The sequence below is a fragment of the Leguminivora glycinivorella genome, chromosome 7 (assembly GCF_023078275.1).
Source record: "Leguminivora glycinivorella isolate SPB_JAAS2020 chromosome 7, LegGlyc_1.1, whole genome shotgun sequence".
NCBI classification, from domain to species: domain Eukaryota; kingdom Metazoa; phylum Arthropoda; class Insecta; order Lepidoptera; family Tortricidae; genus Leguminivora; species Leguminivora glycinivorella.
Window position 1 is genome coordinate 5,601,946 of NC_062977.1, and position 24,898 is coordinate 5,626,843.

General features: G+C 37.1%; 1 protein-coding gene across 3 annotated transcripts in view; it reads left to right on the plus strand.

Moving 5' to 3' along the window:
- The window catches only part of LOC125228303 (cerebellar degeneration-related protein 2-like), a 126,145-nt gene that overhangs the window by 87,008 nt on the left and 14,239 nt on the right, over window positions 1-24,898 (plus strand). Inside the window, exon 1 of one of the 3 annotated variants that reach the window (XM_048132808.1) lies at window positions 3,162-3,487. The exons of 1 other annotated variant lie outside the window; for it this stretch is intronic. In XM_048132808.1, the coding sequence (XP_047988765.1) occupies window positions 3,406-3,487 (82 nt within the window). In that variant the 5' untranslated portion in view covers window positions 3,162-3,405. Of the gene's footprint in view, window positions 1-3,161; window positions 3,488-22,409; window positions 22,648-24,898 lie in introns of those variants that run through there. One more of the 3 variants, XM_048132807.1, reaches the window with a different exon arrangement.

Sequence of the window (24,898 nt, forward strand, 5' to 3'; positions counted from 1 at the left end):
TGTAATTGCATTGTTGCTACGGAAATGTATCAGTTAGCGTTAGAATTTTAGTATGATTCATGTCTCCATTAGGTGCCTAAGGCTGATATCTCAATTGGTTGTTATTGTAGATACGGTTCTGTATTTTTTTCTTTTTTTTTCTGCGGTATGGTTAGAAGACGTGGAACCAGAAAATTGGATAAATAAATACGTACTTGTTACCAAGTTCTTTCTTTCTTTATTAAGAGCTATTGTAATTTGTAAGGCTAGCGCAGTAACGCATAGGTATAATATCACTGCAATCATTTTTGATCTATTGAGTAAAATTGTATTTTTGATAGTCTTAATCTTTTACCAGATAAGATCCTAAACTCAAAACAACCAAAGGTCAGTTCATATTAACACCATTGCCATTCTATGATACGACATGGATCATGTCTTTGAGCTAAGATGTAGGCATTTCCGTTGGCCTGATTGTTAATTTTATTAATGAGTTACAGTTTAACTACTCAGCATTGTCCGAGACTGATGTAACTTTAGTCATTAGGACCATTAGTTTGGCTTTAATAGTCGTTTAGGACTTATATAAGCTTTCGGCTGTAAAATAATGTTACTATTGTACGCCCGCGAGAACCTTTGTTGCTTCCCTGTGGGACGTAACAAATAGTCCGCCAAACTTTCATGCGATTAATTTCCTCTTGTCACTTTGGCAACAACGTATCTAATTTCCATTTAGATTTAAAAAAGCAATCTTGTTCTCTGCGAGACAAAGTGCTTATTCTAAATTAAACCAAAGAAGAGTTTGGAGAAGTTTGATGGCAGAACTTGATTTGTCGTCCGCGAACCAATGTATTGTGTAATAGCGATTTTATCGAATTCCAATAAGTGGGTATCGATCCCGAAGTGTAACGATACAGTGTCTAATTAATTTATTAGCCTTCTTTGTTGCAAGATTATAATCTTGTTTAAGATTTTTGTTCGGTTAAAGAACGTATTTACGATCTAAGCTGGTTAATGATGTTTTAAATATATCCGTTTTATAAGATGAGTTATTATTATTGTAAGTCGTCTACCTTAACTTGAGATTTTCGTCTGAAATTATGCCGATTAAGATTTCCGAGTAATTAAAAAATGATTTGTTTTGTTTACCTACTTCAACCTGGCTTGTTATTTTATATTACTAAAACTAACAATATTTTTTTTGTACTATGCCGCAGTTAATGCACCTTACCTACTGTTGTCACTATTTGATTTGATATCAAAACATTCAATCAAAATTTTGTTTTATACCTATATGATTGAGCATGACTGGCTGCATCATCGCTTCAGTCACCATGGTTATATTGGTTATATACTTCATAAGTACGTTAACATAATATTTTTCTTTTCTTTTATTATTTCTTAGATCACTAAATTAAAACATTCATTATATAGTTTAAGAACCTAACTCCTAAGGTCCTTGGAGTCGAAAGGTTATGAACCTAAACCATATGTGTTATTCCGGATGTTCCTTATTTCTTTTTACATTACCTGTTGTCGCCCATATTTATTTTGGCACTCAAACAACCTGTTTAACATGTTTATAAAAACACCTTGTACAACAAACATGATTTATAGTGGTCGCTGTTGTCTCGAAAGTCTATTTTAATACTACTTAGATTTGATATTCCACTTAATGTTTTAAATGTACGTTTTTACTCATACGTATGTTAAAACCGAAACTTAAAATCTGCTGAAAATACACTTCACCGAAATGTAAAGCAATTGTTTGACCTAAAGCGAACCATCGGCCAAAGTAGTACATTACGATATAAGTGTGGAAAAGAGGAAATTCGAAACGAGTGGCCGATAAATTAAATCGAATCGAATTACGAATGCCTCTCCGCATGTGTACGGTATAGTACACGGGGTTTTTTCAGTAAGTAGGTACATATTTATTTATTTATTTATTTAAACTTTATTGCACAGTAAAAAAAATGTACAAAAGGCGAACTTAATACCAAAAGGCATTCTCTACCAGCTAACCTTTGGCCCTTTGAAGTTTCGATACGTGTAATTGCTGAAAAAAATTTTTTTGCCGAAAACTGCCACAACAGAATCTTCGGCCAGACACTAAAAAAATGAACATCATATTTTCAAGTCCGAATATGCCTCCCTACTTGTGATACCTCCAGAATAAACTTGACATCATCTTCTTTACAACTTCCATGATGTCACGTTATAACGTTTTTTGTCACCTTTAAACTCGTTGATCAAAAATAACATTTACCTCATACTTAATCAAACTTTCAAACTACGACATACATATACACAATGCATACTAACTTCAACAAAACTTATAAATATGAGTATAGGGTGTACAACAGAACTTCATACCTATTCTCTAGAAACTTCAGTGACTTTTGCAACTTATTATGAATACGAGTATGATCATTCTGAGATACGTTTCGACTTTTTATACAGTGACAGTATCTACGGTAGATATTTTTAATATTTAGTTTTACTATTTTACTTAAAATTACTTTGATAATATCGTAGCATCCGCAGCCATGTCATGGATTGTTATTGCATGTAGTCGAATAGGTCCCTGAGTTTTGTATCAAAAGCTAAAAAGCAAGTCAGGGACCTTTTTTGGAACTTTAGAAGTCAATATTATAGGTGTCACTTGATAGTCATTTAGGTTAGCCTATTAGCTGAGTATTTCGTTATGAAGAAATACTAAGTTGCTAAGCTAACCATAAGCGCCTGTACGATACCAAATAGCACGAACATTCGATGGCAAAAGCTGCGCGGCAAACCGTAGGCGCTTTCCAGTTACCGCTGTTTAGTTTACTGAACTGTTGCAACTTGAAGTGCAGTGTAAGAAAACTTGAACCTTATTTGCAAATAAATACGGTTCCCATTTGAAATTATAAAATGCAGTTTAAAAAGATAACCATGATCCAGTTAAACAGAGTTTCAATCATCAAACTTGTTTGACTGGAAATTTTATCGCTATTCGCTATCATAGACCTTGATAAGGAACTCTGGCACCAATTAGTTAGCTCATTATCGTCTATGATAGCCGGTCAGTGGCGCTGGCGTCCCGTCGCCGCCATAGCGCGTCGATACCGGAGTCTCACGCATGCGTACATTCCCAAGGACTGACGCATGCCCGCGGCAGCACAGAACAGATTCGATGCGGCCACTTGCGACACTCGACTCCTCTTTTCGCGGCCCTGTCGCATAATAAAATTGATTGTGCCGTCGATACTGACATTGAACGGACAGTGCAAGCGAATAATCAAGCCAGTTATTTGCGTCCGTTTGCCGCGATAGCGCGTCGGTGGCGGCCGACCCCTCAATCAGCTGGCCGCTCTGACGCAGTGACGCCGCGTGTGCTTGTGTTGTGTGTGCAAAATGCCGTAGTGTCTTTGTGATCTAACCATGGATATCGCGAAAGCCAAGTCTGGGACGCTGGAGGACTTCGATGAGGATGATCCAACGTCCCGCAGATGCATGCTCGATGGTGAGTCGCATTTAAAACAAAAAGATCATAAGAACTTAATTTGTAAATTGAGAAGGCAAAGTACAAAGATCATGGTTGATATGACGCGACGTCAAAGTCTGTCTCGAGAGAGAGATGGTATTGATTTTCCCCAGATGACTGTAGGCTGCTGGCTGTTTACATGCGTAACCATCGAGATTCTTTCTCTAACTACCTTCATATTTCCTAAAAAGTTACTATTTCCACACAAAAATATCTTTTCTAATGCTAGAAGGCTAGAACGTTATCATATATTGATTACCCTATTGTCGATTTCTTAAATCATTTTCAAATTTTGATTTAACTAATCAAAATCGTGTTCTTATAATCAATAAAATAAGTAATCTCGACACGGATTACTGCAGTTGCTACCTACCTGCTTAGCATTGCGATAGGTTAATCATTGCTAAAAATAAATTCCAATTAGTGTCACTAACCAAGGTGAGATCGTCAAGTTAATATTTTCCAACTTGTTAGTTTATAAGTTGAGGCGTCTTTTCAATGCTTTGGCACTCAGTTTTTAAAACACTCACTTGTAATTTGAAGTTTTCATAGGAAAAGGAAGCGCTGACGAACGAAATCGATCCTTCAAGTAGCCATAGGTACTTATTGTTTAATGTTAGCCAGATTAAGGGGACAGTATCCAGTTTTGGCAAGTTAAGGTTTTGTATTGTGACGACCGCGTGCCGCCTCGAACATTCACCCCGGCTCCCCTAGCTACTTTGTAGGGTTTTAAAATCGATATGTCTTTTTGCTAACCGGTTAAAAAGCGATTTAATCTGCCCCTCCGGTTTATTTTGCTGGGCACCTTTAAATTCATTCACGTCTCATTTTATGATATAAATTTGACGCACGTCCGTCTGTTTACACCTAAGAAAGAAATGCAAGTAAAAAGTCGTTGGAAATCCCCTTTCCAGTCTTCGAAATTACTCATAAAGTTTACTAATTACCTTACCATCCTTCGTAAAATCACTGCATAAATCTAGTTTGGGCCTACCAAAAATCTAACATTTTGTTAATTTTTTTGCGCAGGTAAGTAAGTTACCTACCTACATAATATTTTCAACAACAAATTTACTGTAAACTTGACTATGAAGAAACTGAGATTATCGTTATTATTTATTTAGCTCATAATGTCATAATTAAGGTGTAAGTGAATAGACAATAAGCTATTAGTATGTTATTAAAGTAAGTAGGGTAATAAATTACGAAGTTGCATCTTCAAGGTTGGTAATATTAAAAGACAATAGACACGTGCACTTATTCAAACAAAAAAAATGTTTTTATCCCATACAGAATAATTAATTAGGTATTCCTTTATTGCTTCATCGAGAATCTGATAATTATAAGGTAAAAACCTTAATAATTTAATCTTCAATCGATTTACTGGGAAACGAGAATTATAAAATGTATAAAGGATAAACAAGAATTTTGTTTGCATATTTTCATTGGATTATGACATTTATGACTTATAAACATTCATTTTTTATTACTTTTAAGCAACAACTACGAACAATATATCTAATCTTATAATTAACTTAAAACTATCTTACTTAAAACTAACTTAAAACTAAAAGGATAAACTAAACATTAAAAGGTCAAGATGTACCTATAACGAAATTTTTAATTCATATTCATAAGTATTTAGATATTCGTGATAAATAAACTATATTAACCCTTTACCGCATATTGTTCCGTATTTGGCCGTTATAAATTCTACTCTACTGACAGCTGTTGTTCAAATTTGAATAAATATTGCCTACGTCTCATGCGGTAAATGGTTAATTAGGTCCCTAAAATACACTCATTTAATGAATGTCCTGTCTCTGAATAAATGTACCTAGTACCTACCGACCGAGACGAAAACATAGGTATCCTTTACTCTTTATAAGTAGGAAGATAAATATTGTGAATATTCAAATCCGGGTGTGAGTGTGACTGCTTTCTTTCAAATGCTTGAAATGCTAAAAGCATGTGATTACATTGAATAATTGACTTACTTATACGCTAAAGATTAAAATAATTTATAGCTATGTCGATAAATCATTATCAACATTTACATAATATCCGGTATCCTTTAGCTTAATTAAACTCTTAGATATATTTACCAACATGCTTTACAACAGTGAATATAATTTTTGTTTTGCATTTGTGTGCAATGCTGTTTTTGCTAAGGTTTATAATTTATATAATGCAAAAAGTGGTGTTTTGCAAATTACGAAGCCGATAATTTATATGGCTGTATTTTGTTTGTACACCGTACACCTACCTACCTCCCATAGCTTCTTAGTGAACCTCTGAGACGATAAGCTATATAGGTATTCCGTAGATCAACTTACCTATGTAGGTATGTACTCGTGTATGTCTCTTATCTAAATAATAATGTCACCAGTTATTAAAGCATCATTTTATGCAAATTCAGAAGACTCTAAAGACAAAGAAATATAAAATCAATAGGTACTATTACGACAGGTGTATGACTAATACAGGTTCAAATTGAATTCAAGAAAAATATTGATGTCACCTTCTCAAACTGTTACGCTGTGTTCAGAGCGCTAACAACCTGTTACTAAATTAATTATTATATCACAACATTACAGCTGTAAAACTCGCAATTTGGTTATATAACTTGCAACATTCAAAGGTACAGCTGTATTAAAGTGTGTTTCCATGACAATTTGACAGTTCGCGCACTTGAAATAAAGACTTGTACCATTCGAGAAACGGGCCCCATTTCTCGAAGCTACAAGTTACAATTTACAAGTGGTTGTCAATGTCTAATATGACAAGTTGGAAATAGACTTCCGCTTGTACTTAACTTGTAACTTTCAGTTTTGAGAAATGGGGCCCAGGGGTTGGACATTTTATTTATTATTATTTATTTATTTAGGTAATTACAAATAAAAATCTCTAATTAATTACACAGTATCGTTAAATCAATAAGGTTTGTCTCGATACCTATTCCATTCCATGCATGATGAGCTAATTTACCTTATAATTTGACATACCACACAGTACACTGTACAGTGTACGCATTCACCCTTTCTGAGATCTGATAATTAGTGTGAGTTAAATCAATCGCAAGGGTAATTTTGTAATAGTGTCTTGCTCAGAGCACTGTAGCTATGGTGACCGGACCGCGCCCGAGCAATTGACTGAAATACCAACAATAAAAGTCAACATTGTTGTCAACTGAGACCACTTACAAAGCATATCATGGACAATATGGACATTCATTGTCTCACATGTCAGTCATGTTAGTGTTACTACGTCAATGTAACCTTTGCCAGCAAACGATGCATTACACAAGTTGACTAAAGACAATATTTGAAGTGATTGCTAAAGTGACCATGGCTCACATTGTGCTAGAATTCTAGACAATAATATCGTTAAGTCCTATCCTAGTCCTATCTTTTCTTGATAAGACGGCGAGTTAGCTAATTTATTTTGATTATAATAAATATTATACTTCAGTCATCTAATTATTTGGTCGATACTGTAAACAAATTCATTTTCATTATTGAGTCATTTTCTTAATTAATAGGTTATTCTTATTAATAGGTAATTTATGAAAACAGGAATAATTATCAAAAATAAAAATCATTTTTAAATACTCCTTCCTTGCGAAATATTTGTTGTCATGTGTATGATGTGTAGAAATCGTGATAAGAATCATCACGACTAAATCTCAATTTTATCTTAATTGGAATTAGAGCTGTGGGAAAATCGTGAAAGTTTAAACCAATATAGTCTCCTTAAATACAGTTAGCTACATAAACAAACAATACTTATTTACAGGCTGGCAAAAAACAACATCACGTAATTGTAGGGACGACACTACGAGGACGCCATTTTATTTTATTTTATTTTATTTATTAGGCACACAAAACAGCTGACATTTACAACATGATATAAAATGGTATACACATAGGTTTTAAGTTAGAATGCCACCCAAAACATGTATGCGCAGCATGAAATAAACACATGTAAGGAACGAAAACTATAACTATTTACAGCTTATACTATAGCTACACTGAATTACACAATAAAACACAATAAATTAATAAATAATAAAAATTAAAAAAAAACATTAGAGAACAAATGAGACACATATAATAAAATAAAATAGAAACCAAACTTAACATAATGGTGATGGCGATTTTTGGCTGAGAATTTCCATAACTTGTTTCCGGAATACTACAAGCTTAGAGTTGAAAATATCAATATGACTATGTTTTGATACTAGGTCGTTGTACTGACGGCACATTCGTATAATCGGGTTGTAGAAGGAGGTATTATTTCTATACACTTGCAGAGCAAATATCTTTGGAGCACGAGACCTAAAACGGGGAGTGTTAAATGTAACAAGGGATATTAGGGGAGTCAATTTTAGAATGTATAACTTTGTAGAGAAACAGCATATCATGAAGAACACGACGAGATTCGAGGGAACAAACATTAAAAGTGCGTAGTCGCTCGACGTAACCCTGGCGTACAAGGGTACGGTTGTAGCGGTATGAAAGGAGCTTGAGACATCTTTTCTGAACCTTCTCGATATTATTTGTGTGTAGCATATAGTACGGTGACCATACATTGCACCCATACTCAAGAATACTACGAACAAGACTTTGAAACAATGTTAGCAGGCTTTTAGGTTTTTTAAAGTCCTTGGTGACGCGGAGAATAAATCCGAGCATTTGGTTAGCTTTTTTTGTAATGTACTCATAATGATATTTAAAGTTTAATTGATCATCAAACCAAATACCAAGATCTTTAGCCAACTCTTTGCGTGAAAGTTTCCGATCGAATATGCTATAATCATGGTATATTTTCTGTTTTTTCTTCGAAAAAGTTATCACAAAGCATTTGTCAACATTTAGAGTCATACGGTTATTAGCACACCAGTCAGAAACAACATTCAAATCGCACTGCAGCTCGTAATTGTAGGGACGACACTACGAGGACGCCATTGACACTTTAATTTCTACTCGTTTGATAAATGATAACTAATTACCTACGCTGTCCAAAACTTTGAGCGTACCTAGTATGTTTCTGTTACTGGGAGTTAATTGATAATTTAAATGCTGAATTTATATTTTTATTTTATGACCTATAATAGGTCAGGTATTGGTAAATAATTTACCAATAACAATAACGATTTTATTTAAAAATATTGACTGTCTCGTGTCATGAAATGTTGCGGAAATTTCGTTAAAATTACGAACGTAAGAGTTAAAAGTTTAAATTGCACTATACTTCATTTTTATATCCATTGGTGTATATTTATTAGGTATGCACCGCTTACACGGTTGGCTATAACTTACAGATAATAAAAAGAAAACCGGCCAAGAGCGTGTCGGGCCACGCTCAGTGTAGGGTTCCGTAGTTTTCCGTATTTTTCTCAAAAACTACTGAACCTATCAAGTTCAAAACAATTTTCCTAGAAAGTTTTTATAAAGATCTACTATTGTGATTTTTTTCATATTTTTTGAACATAGGGTTCAAAAGTTAGAGGGGGGGACGCACTTTTTTTTCCTTTAGAAGCAATTATTTCCGAAAATATTGATATTATCAAAAAACGATCTTAGTAAACCCTTCTTCATTTTTAAATACCTATCCAACAATATATCACACGTTGGGGTTGGAATGAAAAAAAATATCCGCCCCCACTTTACATGTAGGGGGGGCACCCTAATAAAACATTTTTTTCCATTTTTTATTTTTGCACTTTGTTGGCGTGATTGATATACATATTTGTACCAAATTTCAGCTTTCTAGTGCTTACAGTTACTGAGATTATCCGCGGACGGACGGACGGACGGACGGACGGACGGACGGACGGACGGACGGACGGACGGACGGACAGACAGACATGGCGAAACTATAAGGGTTCCTAGTTGACTACGGAACCCTAATAACGATATTTCATGGTTTACTGTACCCAGTTAATTGCAACATTGTTGTAATCCGCAACATGGCTAACTAAAGGGTAGCTCACCTTACTTATTAGGTAAATTGGATCATCCACATATTACGTCACACCAAATTTCAGGTTTTTGGACCCCTCCCCCCCCTATGTCACGCTTTTTTGTATCCCTTTAACAGGGATTGTCACATTTAGTATGACCCCTCCCCCCTTACACTGTGACGTAATATATGGATGACGCCAAAGAAGATAAGGCATAGTTACTTTCAACAAGTCTACATTATAGGGACACGCTTCATTTATTACAACCTAAGTACAGTGGAGTAGTCATATAAATGTGTATGTCATAAAATTATATACGTAGACACCCCGGCTAGTCATAGTCAATCGGTCGAGTTATCAAACAATAGGTGCTCATTTATACTGGATTCGCAAAACTATGTCTGAATATCAATAAGTAATGTGAGCCTCAGCACTCGGGGTGTCTAATTTCAGTCGCGGTTTATATTTCTTAAGATACCTATCAGTTTTATCCATAATCCATAACGCCGGTGGATCATAACGGCATCAGTTATGAAATTCTCAATAGTTACTTCAATTAAATAATTTCAGTATTGTCATGTATGAAGATAGTAGATTTGTATACAACGATTTGTACGTACACGGCGTACACCTATTAAGATATTGCGTCAAATGTAGATGTGCACGAATTATTCTCTAACAGTTAACTAAAAACAGATAAATACTTATGTATTATATTTTTAAATTAAAGGAAAAATGGAAAAATTCACACCTCCGGCAGGACTCGAACCTGCGACCTTTGGCCTTGCCGGGGCCATCTCGCTTCCAATTGCGCCACGGAGGCCTGCTGGATGTGTGCAAATTTATCCATGCCTTCCCTCAATTCTCAACCGCCTTAGGCCGTTTTCACATTATCCGATCCGATATCGGATGCCGAAAGGATTTCAATGTAAAAAATCGAAGATGGCGCCTGTAATGTATGTAATATCGGTCCGACATCCGATATCGGATCAGATAATGTGAAAACGCACTTAGGGTAGCGTTATATAGCAAAAATATACCCGTAAGAATAGATCTTAACAGGCACTGGATATCGCTCGCAGACGTTTCTGCATGATAAAAAAAAACTTAGGTATTATGTTTACCTGTAAAACAATGAAGAATACAAAAGCGTTATCAATAAGTCAACTCAAGTTTTCTGTAGAACGCGGTCAGTTGGCTTAAGTTGAGAATATTCATAATTAATGAATTTTAATTCAAGTGCATAATGACGAATGGACATAGCGAAAACATACAGGCAGAATAAAACGAATAGTTCAGCGTGTGAAAGACGTGTGTTGTGTTGCCGTGTCACATGTGAAGGAAGTTCAACTTTACTGCACAGTTAAAGTAGCAGACAAATTAATGGAGGCTAATTTTACATCGTAGTCTTTCGTCATTGTGTCTGACATTGCGCATAATTAAAACTGCATTTAAGATAAAAGAAACACATCAACGGCCTCTCTCAATTTGCACAAGTGCATCCATAATCCATAGCTTGTTTCTTTTTTTGCTTGTCCCGAGGCTACACAATACAATCAAAAGTGATGATGCTAATATTTAATAGGAGTATATAACAATAGGAATTTTAATTGTATAAGTAATTACTTTCGATAAATGAAGATTCGAGATTCGAAAGCAGTAGGTATCTAACACTAGGTATAGGTAATTTTTCGTATTACAGTCTTGCTGCCATATGTATTGTCAGTATTCGTTTTATATTAGAAAACAAAATTAGAAACAAGATCAATTTGATAAATACATTGTCGACTAAACATTTTTACAACTTAGCACCCTGTCAAAGTAACTATTATCGTGAAAGCTACGAGTAATCTCATCTCATGTCGTATTCAAATTAGATATCTTAGGCATACTCAATTACTCAAACATACGTCGTAAAACCAGTTGGTCATGTTTTCTAGTAACATAAACAATTAGAAAAGACCTCGTCAAGTGAAGAAGCTAGATTGGAGAATACCCCGCAGTTTTACGACTCAATTCATAGTCGGCCGCCAGCGCTGCAGTGAACGTTCATGATCATACCCTTGAACTGACAGGTTCCTGCTGTACCGACCGGTTTTTTACTTATTTTTGCGTTTCATGATGCACATTTTGTGTGGAGAAGCTCGGTTAAATTGATCTTATTATTTTATTATTCTACAGCTTGGCAAAAAAGAGTAGAAATAGAACAATTTTAGGGTTCCGTAGTCAACTAGGTACCCTTATAGTTTCGCCATGTCTGTCTGTCCGTCCGTCCGTCCGTCCGTCCGCGGATAATCACAGTAATTTTCGGAAATAATCGCTCCTAAAGGAAAAAAAAGTGCGTCCCCCCCCTCTAACTTTTGAACCATATGTTTAAAAAATATGAAAAAAATCACAAAAGTAGAACTTTATAAAGACTTTCTAGGAAAATTATTTTTAACTTGATAGGTTCAGTAGTTTTTGAGAAAAATACGGAAAACTACGGAACCCTACACTGAGCGTGGCCCGACACGCTCTTGGCCGGTTTTTGTATTATGTCTTTAGGTATACAGACAGAACTGTATGTAGGTACAGCCGGATGCAGGGAGAGGTGAGGTGAGATCCCTTGCAAAAGAGGGGAGGGGGACCTCTTGGCATCTGACGGCTCATGCAAAATATGCTCATAGGTGTGCGAGTAATATTCTGGTGCTTCTCTACATCATAACATGAAGCCGCAATATTATAATCGCACTGTTGCACATTGGTATATGTAAGTATCCGAATTATGCATATGTCATGTTCAATTTAGCCGTAATGCATTGGGATTCTACATAGTTTGATCGTTCAGAGGTATCGTGTACTCAGTGTTTTACTTATCGGCTACATCGCTCGAATAAAACCATACGCAGTAGCCATAAAATATTTATTATTTTTATGATCCACTCAGCCTTATGGCAAGCATGCATAGAGTGAAACATGATGGTGCCCCAGTTGGCTCTGAATCAACACAAACACAGATGTGCCTAACACGCAAGGCTTGCCCTACTTAACATTATTTCAGGTTCAAAGGGCGCTCGGGAAAAAACTTATTTGGTCAGTTGAATAATGTATTAGGACATTCTTGGCTTAGTGCTTGTTGCTATTGTCTAGTTGTCTGGCTTCTTATACATATTGGTATTATTTTTATTTTTGATCACAAGCTTACCTTTCATCAGCACATAACATCTCTTGTGTCAGATTGCTATAAAAGACTGGGTTCATCGTCCGTAACACGAAAAAATTCAATAACCCTAAAGTATTGCAGTTATTGTATACGGCTTTAGTTAGGAGTAAAATAGAATCGGCCTCGATGATCTGGAACCCTCATGAAAAACTATATATATTGCTCCTCGAAAAAGTTCAGAAAGCATTTCTTCGTTTTTTGTATAAAAAAACATATGGTTATTTCCCTTTTCTCTACCCCACCAAATACTTACTTGGTATGTTAGGTTTCAACTCCCTAGAGATTAGACGTATTTCTAACTTGTTGTCCTTTACTTGTCAGATTTTAAGAGGAGATTCAGATTGCTCTGACCTGGTTAATAGAACGTGTAGCCTATTTGTTCCCGATAACTACTTACGTAGCCGCAACCATCGTCTTCTTGCGGAGAACGTGGCCCGAACTGTGACGCACCAACACTCTCCTTTATTTTATTCACGGGCTCTTTTTAAATCAATTTTTAAACGTTGCACCAGAATGCGATTTGTTTAATGATAGATTTAGACAACTTCGCTCCTATTTTATACGTTTCTGTGAGCTATCTTTTTAATAATGCTTGTTTTATTTGTGTGTGTGCTTATACTTTTTGCTTATTTTAACATAATATTTCAATTTTACAGCGCATTGGCCTATAAGTATAAGCTGTAATGCTGTGAATTTTTTCTTGGAATAAATAAATAAATAAATATTAGGATATTGAGTGAAGCTTAAAAGAGGTGAAATTTTTTACTGTTAAGTAAAACATGCATGAATGCTTGGCTATGACTTGGTGACACGCTGATAGGAAAAATTTGACTTAACGTACTTAGATCACACTAATTTACTATCAAGTGCTAATAATTGAATTATAAATAACCCTTGTGTATCTAACACTCCGTACAAGTTCCTCCTAAAAATGTATGTAATAAATTTAATTCAACATATCGTCACTACTCGTACTTTTAAAAAAACTTGTATCTTAGTCTGTCAATGAAAAGAAAATTGTAGTAAGTATGTATGGAATGCATATAGACTTACTGCGTTTTAACTTTGAGAAGCAGCGTGAGATACGAGATTTTTTCAAAGTAGTGACGATATGTAATCTACATAACCTATACACCATTAGAATATATTTACATATACCTCTATACTTGTATAGACTGAATAAAAGCCACAATGGTCAGATCGGATTGGTCTCAAAGCCCTGCCAGGATGACGAATTTGTCGACCAATTGAGACAATTATTTCCTGCCCTTCATAACTCATTCTGGGAATATTACAGAGCACATAATGATCATATGGACGCAGTGTATTTGAAGTATTTGCATACTTTAGTTATACACGGTGCTCGTGAGGAACCCGCATAACTTTAACAGCGTATTGTATACTCATAACAAATTTAAGTTGTACACAGCGATTGTATTTTTTTTATACAATCCCATTTTTATGACAACTCAAAGCGAAGCGAATGTTCTTCACAATCTTCAATTAACCAAACAGTTGTAGGTCCATAACATACCTATATAGTCATTTACAGCAGCCCCTTAGTAGGAACTTCATGTGATTTTATATCATTGGCACGATCAGGCACGACTATGCCTATCGCACCTTCATGCAACCCTTAACTTCCGTGATCATTTCGATTTTAAAACAAATTTATTTTGCAAACAGCCACACCATAGACAATCTACTTTCTAAAACAAATTGATTCGACTTTCAACAAATTGCGCACGCGGTGATCCAGTGATGGCCTGACATTTCAAGCCATAAATATCACAATCTCATATCTTCTTTCATAGTTTATTGCGGAATTCCACCCTATTAACTTAAGTATAAAGTATATTTCTAAGGCAAAATAATAAAGGCAATAAGGTTTTGTGAAAATATCACAGAATTGTTGCGGCTAACTTCAGCTTCCTTGTTTAAGAAAACTGTTTTAACATTTTGTGCTCTGCATATTATTGGCACCCGGAAAGTATCAGAGGGAAGCTGAGTAGCCAGTACCTGACCCAACAGCAATATTGCTTAGTTATTGCGGTGACTTAATGGAGGCCGCACTGCGTTCATGACTCGCACGTGTGGCCTTTGCAAGCAAAGCAAAGCTGAGTAACATGCGAATTTTCTTATTCAGTGAGCCAAAACTACCAGATGCTCAAGGATTATTGTGTCACTAAGGCCGGTGTAACACTTGTTTGTATTTAACCAACTATTTTACTGAAGACTAGATACCTAAGGTAATGAACTAATGACATCATCCAAGGATTCATCCATCACCCTTCCTAATCTTACAATAATTGACCGCTTTGCCTGATCGTCACATCGTCAGTCCATTGGCAGATGTTTATACAGAGTGGGGCCTGTAACAAAGGCGAAGAATTAAACTGTAGGCTATTCTCCTTATACTGATCAACATTTGTTCAGTGACTTTTAAAAATTATGAAGTCTTTAAATTTTTAATTTTTCATACAAAATAAATATTAGCTTCAATGTACGCCATTATTGTTGTCATTGACGTTGTCTGTAACACTTTAGACTTAACAGAATTCGCAATACATTACCTCTTAGAAAAAACTTTCAAGGGTGATAAAAATCAAAATACAAGTTATTTTTAAAAGTCGCCTAACAAATGTTGATCAGTATAAGGAGAATAGCCTAGAGTTCAATTATTCGCCTTTGTTACAGGCCCCACTCTGTATACCTGCAAAGTTTTCCGCTACTTTGTCATAGTAACGGGCCCGGGCTATTGGAATGAAGAACTCCTAAGGATCCCATATAAACGAACAATTTCTATGGAAACTACAGCGTAGGGTTTCCAATTTTCCATGTCAATTGCTGTTTAGATGCAGACAGATTACATAGGACTTTTTGACTACAATTACATATAAAATATTATAGTTAAAATCCTATCAATATTAATGGAATGGATACTCCGCATCATTCAATTTCAACTAAAACCAGTTCGAGTAGAAATGTTGAACGATGAATGGAGTCCCTCGTGAATGAAGTTCTGCATAATTAGTAACTATACTAACTAGACTATATTTGAACTGCGGCATTCGGTGTAATTACAGGCACTTGTAGTTCATTAAATCCGTCTTACTACGTAGTCTACTGTGACCTAATTATTAGTTTCACAGATATCTTTCCGCTCAGACTTAGCCAATTCATCCACTATGAAGATTTTCTCAATGATTTTAATACTTTCTTGGATACAACTCTGAACTAAAATGTGCACTATGTCAAAAACCCGCATTGATATACCTAAAATGAAGAGCAGCCTCAACAAAATAAATTGTACCAATTTCACAATTCTTACGATTATACCTTACACTATACCACGATTAGCTTCTCAACCGTAGGTTTATTTCAAATCTAGTTCTACACTTTATTATTTTTGAACAATAGAATGATTATACATTTGCACATATGGCACTAGATTGATACGGGTATTGGGCAAAATATTTTGAAACGTAGTTATGTAACAGTAGCATTGCCTGGTCAAGTTAACGGACCACATTAGGTAGGTATGAATCTAGGTCTTAATCTAATCTTAAAAGGTGATCTACCATTTATTACAGTCTAAGTAGGTAAGTTGTAAAGAACCGCGACCACGAAATAAGTTCATCATAAACCTTGATATAACAAAACTTACATATTTCGTAAATATAATAAATGTTACACACAAGCAAGTAAATGATAGACTTGCTTATGAAGTTATGACATGTGTGAAACATACCGTTCTTAATGGAAAAGATAATAAATATTAACGTGTAGGTATTTATAAATAAGTACAAAATCCCCTGAGCAACGGAAGTAGCGACATATACACCGTGTTTCACTCAACACTAAAAACCTGAAAACTGTTTGTTCAGAATCGAGAGTAGAATCGATTGAGGTATATCTTGATGGGGGTAATATTTTTTGTTTTAATTTGTATTATTAGTTATTGTTTACGTGCCCATTCTACAAATTCGTAATACAACATTGTGCATATCATATTGTTAGAGGTTGTATACCTTTTTCAGTATTTAAGGGTATTAATACTGGCTGGTTACTTGGACGATTTTGTTTTCTGCTACGAAATAGACGTTGTGCGTCAGTTTAAATTTAAAGTTTATCATAAGTCATAACAAACTGAACTCGTACCTAATTACAACCTTGTCATTTTGAATTTTAGGTTTAAATTTGCTTACTGAGTCACCTGTCCAATTTGAAGTTTACTGTGAGACAGGTTAAAGTGCTTTACATTGCCATAGCTGTCTATTGGTAAACCTTGTGTCGTTGCAGTAACGTACACAATTAAACAGTTTGAAGGCTTATGATGGTAGCTAGCAATTATTTTATTGAGTGTAGAGTCAAAAGCCGAGTAGAGCTGCACAGAAAATTAAAAATTCAATTTAAACAAATAATAATCATCAGATTAAAAAATGAACATTCTAGATACGTTTAAAAAAATAAAAATCAGTTGGGGTGTCTGAGGTTTTGAGTGATACCGGAAACACGGTGTAGAGATCAAAAATAACTAACTCTTCCATTAAATAGGAAATAGTATTAACATAAGTTTCCGTTCAAATCAAAAGAGATTTTAATTGAAGAATTCTGTCACAAGCAATTGCTTTTTCATGAGTTAAGAAAAACCTTATTGGCTTTAGGAATATTCTAAACGTCACACCAGAACGCCACACATCTACTAACAAAACAGATGACAATCGGCTTCGTAAATGCACCAGCACACTTTTTAAGCAGTCTTTGGGAATTAAACCAATTACGAGTGGCGTGACGCGATGTGCGTGACACGGGGCATGATTGAGATGGATGTGTCAACGATCCCAAACGTGTGGATTGCAAGCGGACGCTCACTCTGTATTGGGTAACTTCGTTTCGGTAGCTGCATGGCCTGCATGCAATACGCACGCGTGGTTGTTTACCTATGAGGTGGTGATGTAGCAAAAACATCTGTTAGAATTGGTTAGTAGCTACTCGTACCGACTGACCTAACTAATTAGGTTTTTGTACATAAAACTGAGTAAATTAAAGTGACGAGGACAATTTACTAATCGTATCTTAAAATTCAAGGCACTTACATAAGTGGCACGCACGCAAAATATCATTATATCACGTTTCGTTATTATTTCCCTCAATACTTAGGAGTCTTTTGATATTATGGATATACAGAAGGTTTAAAACGACTCTTAGCTCAGCTATGTCAATGAATTTCAGAATTTATCCTAAAACGAGGCAAGATATTCCTTTTGTTACCGTAACCTTACCTATTAATTAACCACTTTAAATTTAATAGTTGCCCAATACGGTATAATTTTAAATGAACCCGGATATAAAAATATTACTTTTACTGATATGGAAAAATTTAGAGGTCGTAAAAATATCAATCACTAATCATTTGATATACCGTATCGGATGGTCCGGTTCTTTATAGTCTTTATCCTTATATCAGTGCAGTAGCATTTTATACGTCATTATCTTATATTAAACAATATTTCCTATTCTGACTCATTGCTCATTAGATAAGTGTTAGGTTAGTTCGCATTGTCTCTTTCGCTCCTGTACAATTAGAGCTAGTCAGTGCATTAAATGGCTTCAACGCGAGCGCATGTGTTTCATTTCTAACAGTGGCGACGTCCGGATTTATTTTAAAGTGCTCACGCGATATTGATGAACATAATGAATTCGACGATCGGGAATTTACCTGTTTTTGAAGTCGGCAGCGACTGGAAGGTGTTTAAGGAAAGATTAAGCATCTGGCTCAGTGCGAACTCGATAATTAAAACAGAAACGGGGGGTGATCGTCGACGCGCCGTGTTGCTAAGTGCATTCGACGAGTCCGCGTATAAACTGGTGCGCGAACTAAATTCACCGAAGACGCTTGAAGAGCTGTCGTATGAAGAAATTGTGGCAGAGGTGGACAAACATTTACTGCCGAAAAAGTCGCTTTTTGCAGAAAGACATCATTTCCACAGGGCCAACCAAAAAGAGGACGAAGATTTAACACAGTGGGCTGCAAGAGTTCGTCAGTTAGCATCTGATTGCAAGTTTGGTTCGGTATTGGATGACATGCTGCGCGATCGGTTCGTATTAGGTATGCGGGCGGGGCCCGTGCGAGACCGGTTGTTCACAGAAGATGCCGATACCCTCACGCTAGCACGAGCGCTCGAAATCGCCGTGTCATTGCACAGCGCTAGGGCTGCCTCGCGCCAGTCGGCCGCCCCTAGCAACAGCAATCAGCAGACGGAGTCAGTCGAGGTTTTTAAAGTATCAAGAAGTTCGTCGTCTAAGAGTGGTGTGGAATGTGAAGTGTGCGGATACAGTAATCATACGGTCGATAAGTGTCGGTTCAAAGGTTACAAGTGCAAAAGCTGTGGCAATAAAGGTCACCTAAAACGTATGTGTAAGAGTAGAAAACGCGTAAATATGCTGCATTCTATCGACGAGAGTAACGATGATGATGTATTTGCAGGCTAAATATTATAAGGGACACCGAAATGTAGATTTTGAGATAAATGAACATGTACTTACAAAAACAGTTAATAATAATAAGTGGTTAAAAGGTATTGTTAAAAATAAATTAGGCAGAAGTTTATACGAAATATACTTACCGGAAATCGACCAACGTATAAAAAAACATAAGAACCAAATATATAAATACAAACGTTACACCACCGAAACATCGAACAATCGACAGAACGAATATACAGAGGACAGAGATTCCAATTGGGCGATGTTGCCTTTTCCTTCGGAACAGGAATTAGGAGGGGAGGAGGAAGAGGAGTGGGTGGAAGCCGACTCAGATCCAGCAGAAGAGACCGCGGCCGGCCAAGGGGGCCAACATGAGCCAACGACTTCGCGAATGCTTCGCGGTTCAGACGCGGGCCACGGACACGCATCGTCGTCGTTGGCCACGTCTGACGCTCCGTCGGCGCCACCATCACCAGCTGTCCCTATCGGGCCGGCACAACCGCCCACAGCGAACGTTCCACGAGCGCAACAAGCGTCGACGTCTACGCGGCCGCCAGAGGGCGCTGTCGCCGCGGCGCCAGCGGGCAGTGAGAGCGTTCGGAACGCTCGACTTAGGAATATACCTAGAATTAACTATAAGTAGTATTAAGGATTTATGGTGGAGGGATGTTAGGTTAGTTCGCATTGTCTCTTTCGCTCCTGTACAATTAGAGCTAGTCAGTGCATTAAATGGCTTCAACGCGAGCGCATGTGTTTCATTTCTAACAATAAGACATTTGCAAAATTGCTCTGTTTTTCTTGGGAATATTTGTGCCATTTTCTAACAATTTATCAATAATCTTTCGATTTAAAAACATCACATTTCGTACGTACATCGTTTGTACATCATTGCAGGGCCGGATTAAGACGATACGGTAGGGGTCAATTCTCCATACAAACGCTCTCGACTATTTCCTCCCTGGTTTTTGAAGATAGAGCAATGATTTTTTCAACACAGATTGTTATTATTTTTATCTGTGTCGGACCGTTTTGATTTTTTTCATATTCTGCTTTTTAAAGACTCTAGAGCCAATCAAAAATTTCCAAAAACGGCCTTTTTCATTGTGGCGCAAAAAAAGGTGTGATACTCAAGATTGGTAGGTAACAATTAACCAAAAAGCTAAACGGTCCGACATAGATTATTTCATTGTTATTCAGATTCTCAAATTTCGTTCCGATTGATTAAGTTTTGAAGGAGGAAAGAGTCGAGAGCGGAACCTCGATTTGAAAGATTTTTTTTGAAATATCTTTTGACTGAGTTGTTCTTAATGGACAATTTTTTTTCGATAAATCTAGTTAATAACACTTGTATATTTAACTAAAATTCCCAAGTTGAAAGGGGGGCTCCTTTCCATTTTAGCATTTTCGCTGAGTAGAGCGGCTGCTCTAGGCGCCAAATGGTAGGACGGGCGCCATAAAAACAGATGGTACTTTTTTACGTGAATGTTTTTTAAACAGGGGCGCCAAAATTAAATCTCGCTCTACCATGAGTGCTGCCGGTACTGCATCATTAGTCCGTTTCATCGACCTTTGGGCCGTCGGCGTCACAAGATATGCTCGCGCGCACCCTTCCGTGACGCAGGCTCCAACTGAATTATTCACGAGAGGCTTGTGCCGAATCGGAATAAGTAACTACATTGTCTGAAAATACTTATTGTCCATTCATGAGCACAAATCTCGCGCTAGAACTTTGTCTTGCGCCTTTTGTAACTCTCCGAAGACTTCGATTAGGATCATGATATTCAAGATTCGATGATTTTGGAGGACTAAGAAAGCTATAAGTAGCTTAACATTTAACATACCTAAGTATGTATGCAAGACTGTGTATTTAGTCATATTAAATAGCAAGACCTAACATACCTGCTTCTCGTATTAGTCGTATTGATAATTGCTATATGATGTTTTAAATTAACGCTAATTAGGATTACAATTAATAGAATTGTTAACTGTAAAAGATCTTAATCAAAATAATTAACACTATCTAGTTCTACATATGCATGTACAGTGAGCTGCAAAATTGCACTTATGCAGCTCATCATCATCATCATCATCATCATCTCAGCCATTAATCGCCCACTGCTGAGCATAGGACTCCCTTCGTGTACGCCATGCACTTATCCCGGTCCTGGGCTAATCTCATCCAGAAGTGCCCCGCAGATTTTCTTATGCAGCTCATTGTTCAACAACTACAAGACACAAGTAAGAAGGTCGCTACCACTTTTCGTTTCTATTATGACCCTAGCTCTTAATCCACAGTCTCAGCTGATTGAATTGCGTAACTCATTGTCCGTAACAATAACACTTGCCTATGGTTGATGGCCATACACGTTCAGGTCGTGTGCAGTCAGGCGTCCGGCGCGATCAGCCGTGGCACACCTGTTCCGTCACCTGCCCAGTGCCCAGGACCTGCCGGCCTAGCCGAAGTGACGATCGTTGACGCTACGTGGCGATCAAAACGCTGTCTGGCTCTGTCGCTCCACTACAGAAGAGCTATAGGGAGCACTAGCAAATGCTACAATACGCTTACGAAGCGTCAATGATTGCACACTTGGCTAGAGGCTCGGAGTGCCAATGTTGGAGCTCCGTGGGTATCGTATCGTTGTTATCTCACTCTATCGCTCTTCCGCATTGGCGCGACAGAGCCAGTCACAGAACGTCAACGATTGTATATTTGGCTAGAGGTCCTGCACTGGGATGGCGACATCTTGAAAATGTGCATAATGCACCAGTGCATTCAATAAGTGCAAAGTTTTGCAGCGGCCGATGCCGGCGAAACACCAAAGATGTGCGTCTACAATTCGAATTTAAATTTCTGATAGACCGGCAAAAATATTTCTTATTACTTATGTATATTTAATGTAGAGAACTTCTTTACATACTCTGAGCTAATTATAAAATGTAACGTCACTGACCTTGGGGAAAGTTTATAGATAATCTGCATAATAAAGATGAAGCGATTTCATTATACTCATAGCGACGACGGCATACCCATAATTTTGCACACATACCAGCATCTTGATTGATTGCTCCGGCGCGAGACGAATCACTTTCTCCGAACCTGACTCAAGTTTTACTTTTTATACCATGTTACATTAGTAAGATAACATTCGTTAATTTCATACTATCGGCGAGTAATGGAAAGAAATGAGATTGTGGATTGGGTTCCGTTTCCGTGCGTCGTAATTGCACCGCGGTGCGGTGTCTGTTCGCCGCTCAGTCCGCGTTGCGCCGCCGTGGAGGGCACGCCACAGTCCGCTGTCAATCAAACATGGCAAAAAAAGCCAAGTAAAAGTTGGCGCTGACCTTGGTTCGCGAGTGTCCCATGGAAGATGACCGAGGAACACGAGCAGCCGGACTCGTTCAACTCCTGGGAGCTGAACGGGCTGAACTCCCTGGACCTGTGGGACTACACGGTGGAGCTGGAGTGTCTGCAGGGGACCGAAGGTTAGTTGCGCAAGGCTGTGTGAGAGGCACTTACTGGCCGTTGCGCTCACGAAACGCCTTCAATTGCACCATGAAGTTGTTCCACTGCGTTGGATATTATGGCTGATTCTTTTAACGGTGAAATAGTTGGGGCTTATCTTGGAGTCGATTCTAGATTATTGTTTTTGAATTTAGAGTCAGACCAATCGTTTGCTTCAGTAACTTTGAGACCTATTGGTACAATACCGTACGCAATGATTAGTGACTCTTGCTATAATGGTTCGGAAGTATTTTTCTACGTTAAACAAACGCTGGATTAGATTGCTTTATCTAATATTGTTCCCTAATTAACTTAGCCGCAGTGATAACATAATGTATATTCACCCTCAACTTAATGAATAAAAGTACATGTGGTACTAGTCTGCACTAGTTTTTTTAGAATAATAGACAGTCTTTTCTAAGCCATATCGGCCTAGTAGCTTTTACCAGCAAAACGAGGTCTCGTCTATTGGTTTAATTGCATCTACTTTGTATAATTGAACTTCCCGTATGGCCCTGTGCCGGGGCGTTAAGCAGTTAAGTGGCCTCGTGTAAATATGTATTCAAATATATATATGTATATGAATACATTGAATACATACATATTAAGCTATGAAGCTTAGTATATAAGTAAGTGCTTGGTTCAAGTATTATCATAATAGACATCTATCTGAGGCAATTATTTTGTGCGTTACTCTCTCCTGCTCTCTTACCATTCGTTCTATTGGTACATTCATATAATGATGTGGTTAGTACGCAAAAGATACTTCCATAAAGTAGGTATCATTTATTTTTTGCATTTTTGCGGTGAAACTAACTAGTGAAGACCTTGCTCCATATTTTATGCAGCTCTGTGATAACCGAGGTTCTCTTAGTTTTGTCTTAAAGCTAAGATTGCTACCTATACTTGACTGTTCTGCATATACCTTTTTTGAAATCAGCAGATAAGAAACACAAAGCAGTTTTATCAATTAGGTACAAAAATAATACTCTTTGATAATAAGCCGTTGCACTCCTTATCATTCTTACGTTCAAGCCATTGTATAAGTAGGTAGGTACTCATTTATTTTCAGTATGTCTTCACTAATTTGCATACAAACGAATAAGGTCAGACGAAACCCGTAGGTAACATTTACGTTTACAAAAACGTAACTCAATCGTAATGTAAAAAAAAATCAATAATAGCCTAACATTTAGTCTCATCTCAAATGTAGCTTAACTTCAAAGTCGGGTAAATCCATTCCGCTATAACGTTAATTCTTTTTCAGATTGTATATATTTTTATACATAAGTAATCAACCTTAAAGCAGAATAGATTTACCCGAGTTTGAAGTTAAGTGACACTCAGTTCGTAACAGTCATAACAAAACTGTTTAGGTATATATTATACACACTGAAATGGCAAAAACCATACAGCAACCGTGTGATTACATCCAATTACATTTCAGCTCAATTATTTTGGCTTCCGTGTATCAAACCAGTACTAAACGCTCAAAAATAATCTATAACAAATCAAAGCTGGCCGTAATAAATCTGAATAGCTATTTGTTTGGAATTTTATAATATCTTTGTTTCACGGCACAGTTACGTGCAACGGCGCGACTGCAACTTAGTCATGCTTGACTTAACGCTTGACGACCAAAACGAAAAACGGAAAATGCTTCTAATATAGACTCAGACCGAGGTATAAGTAGACAAAGATTTTGAGAGTAAAGAAGTTAAGTAAAGGTCGTAACATAATGTTATCGAAGATTGATGTCTCAAATAACATTTGCACCGACGAGGCTGTCAAAATCGCTGCGAACTTAGCTTGGTATGGTATGACTCTCCCACAACGGTACCTTACGGTACGGAACTGCCATATCTTAGCAGCCGTAAGAAGGCTACTGTAGGGTTGGCACAAGATTGGCGCGACAGAATCTCACTGCAACATAGATCACATGTCTTTCCCTTATAAGTTTATTAAAGACACAAGAATGGGTAGTGTTCCTCGTGGTAACATAATCATGGGCTAGCCCTGCTGGACGCTCTAACGCCGTGTCTTGCGTGGGCGACGGTCGCGCGACCGTCGCTGTCGCGTCTCATCGCATCGTCTACTTCCATATCGATAAGGTTTGATTTCGTATGCGTCGCATCGCCGTCGCCCACGCAAGCCACGGCGTAACACTTTTCAAACTAAATAGCCAGGCAAATCAATTACTTAACTAAGTTTACTTAATCAGACCACTAATTG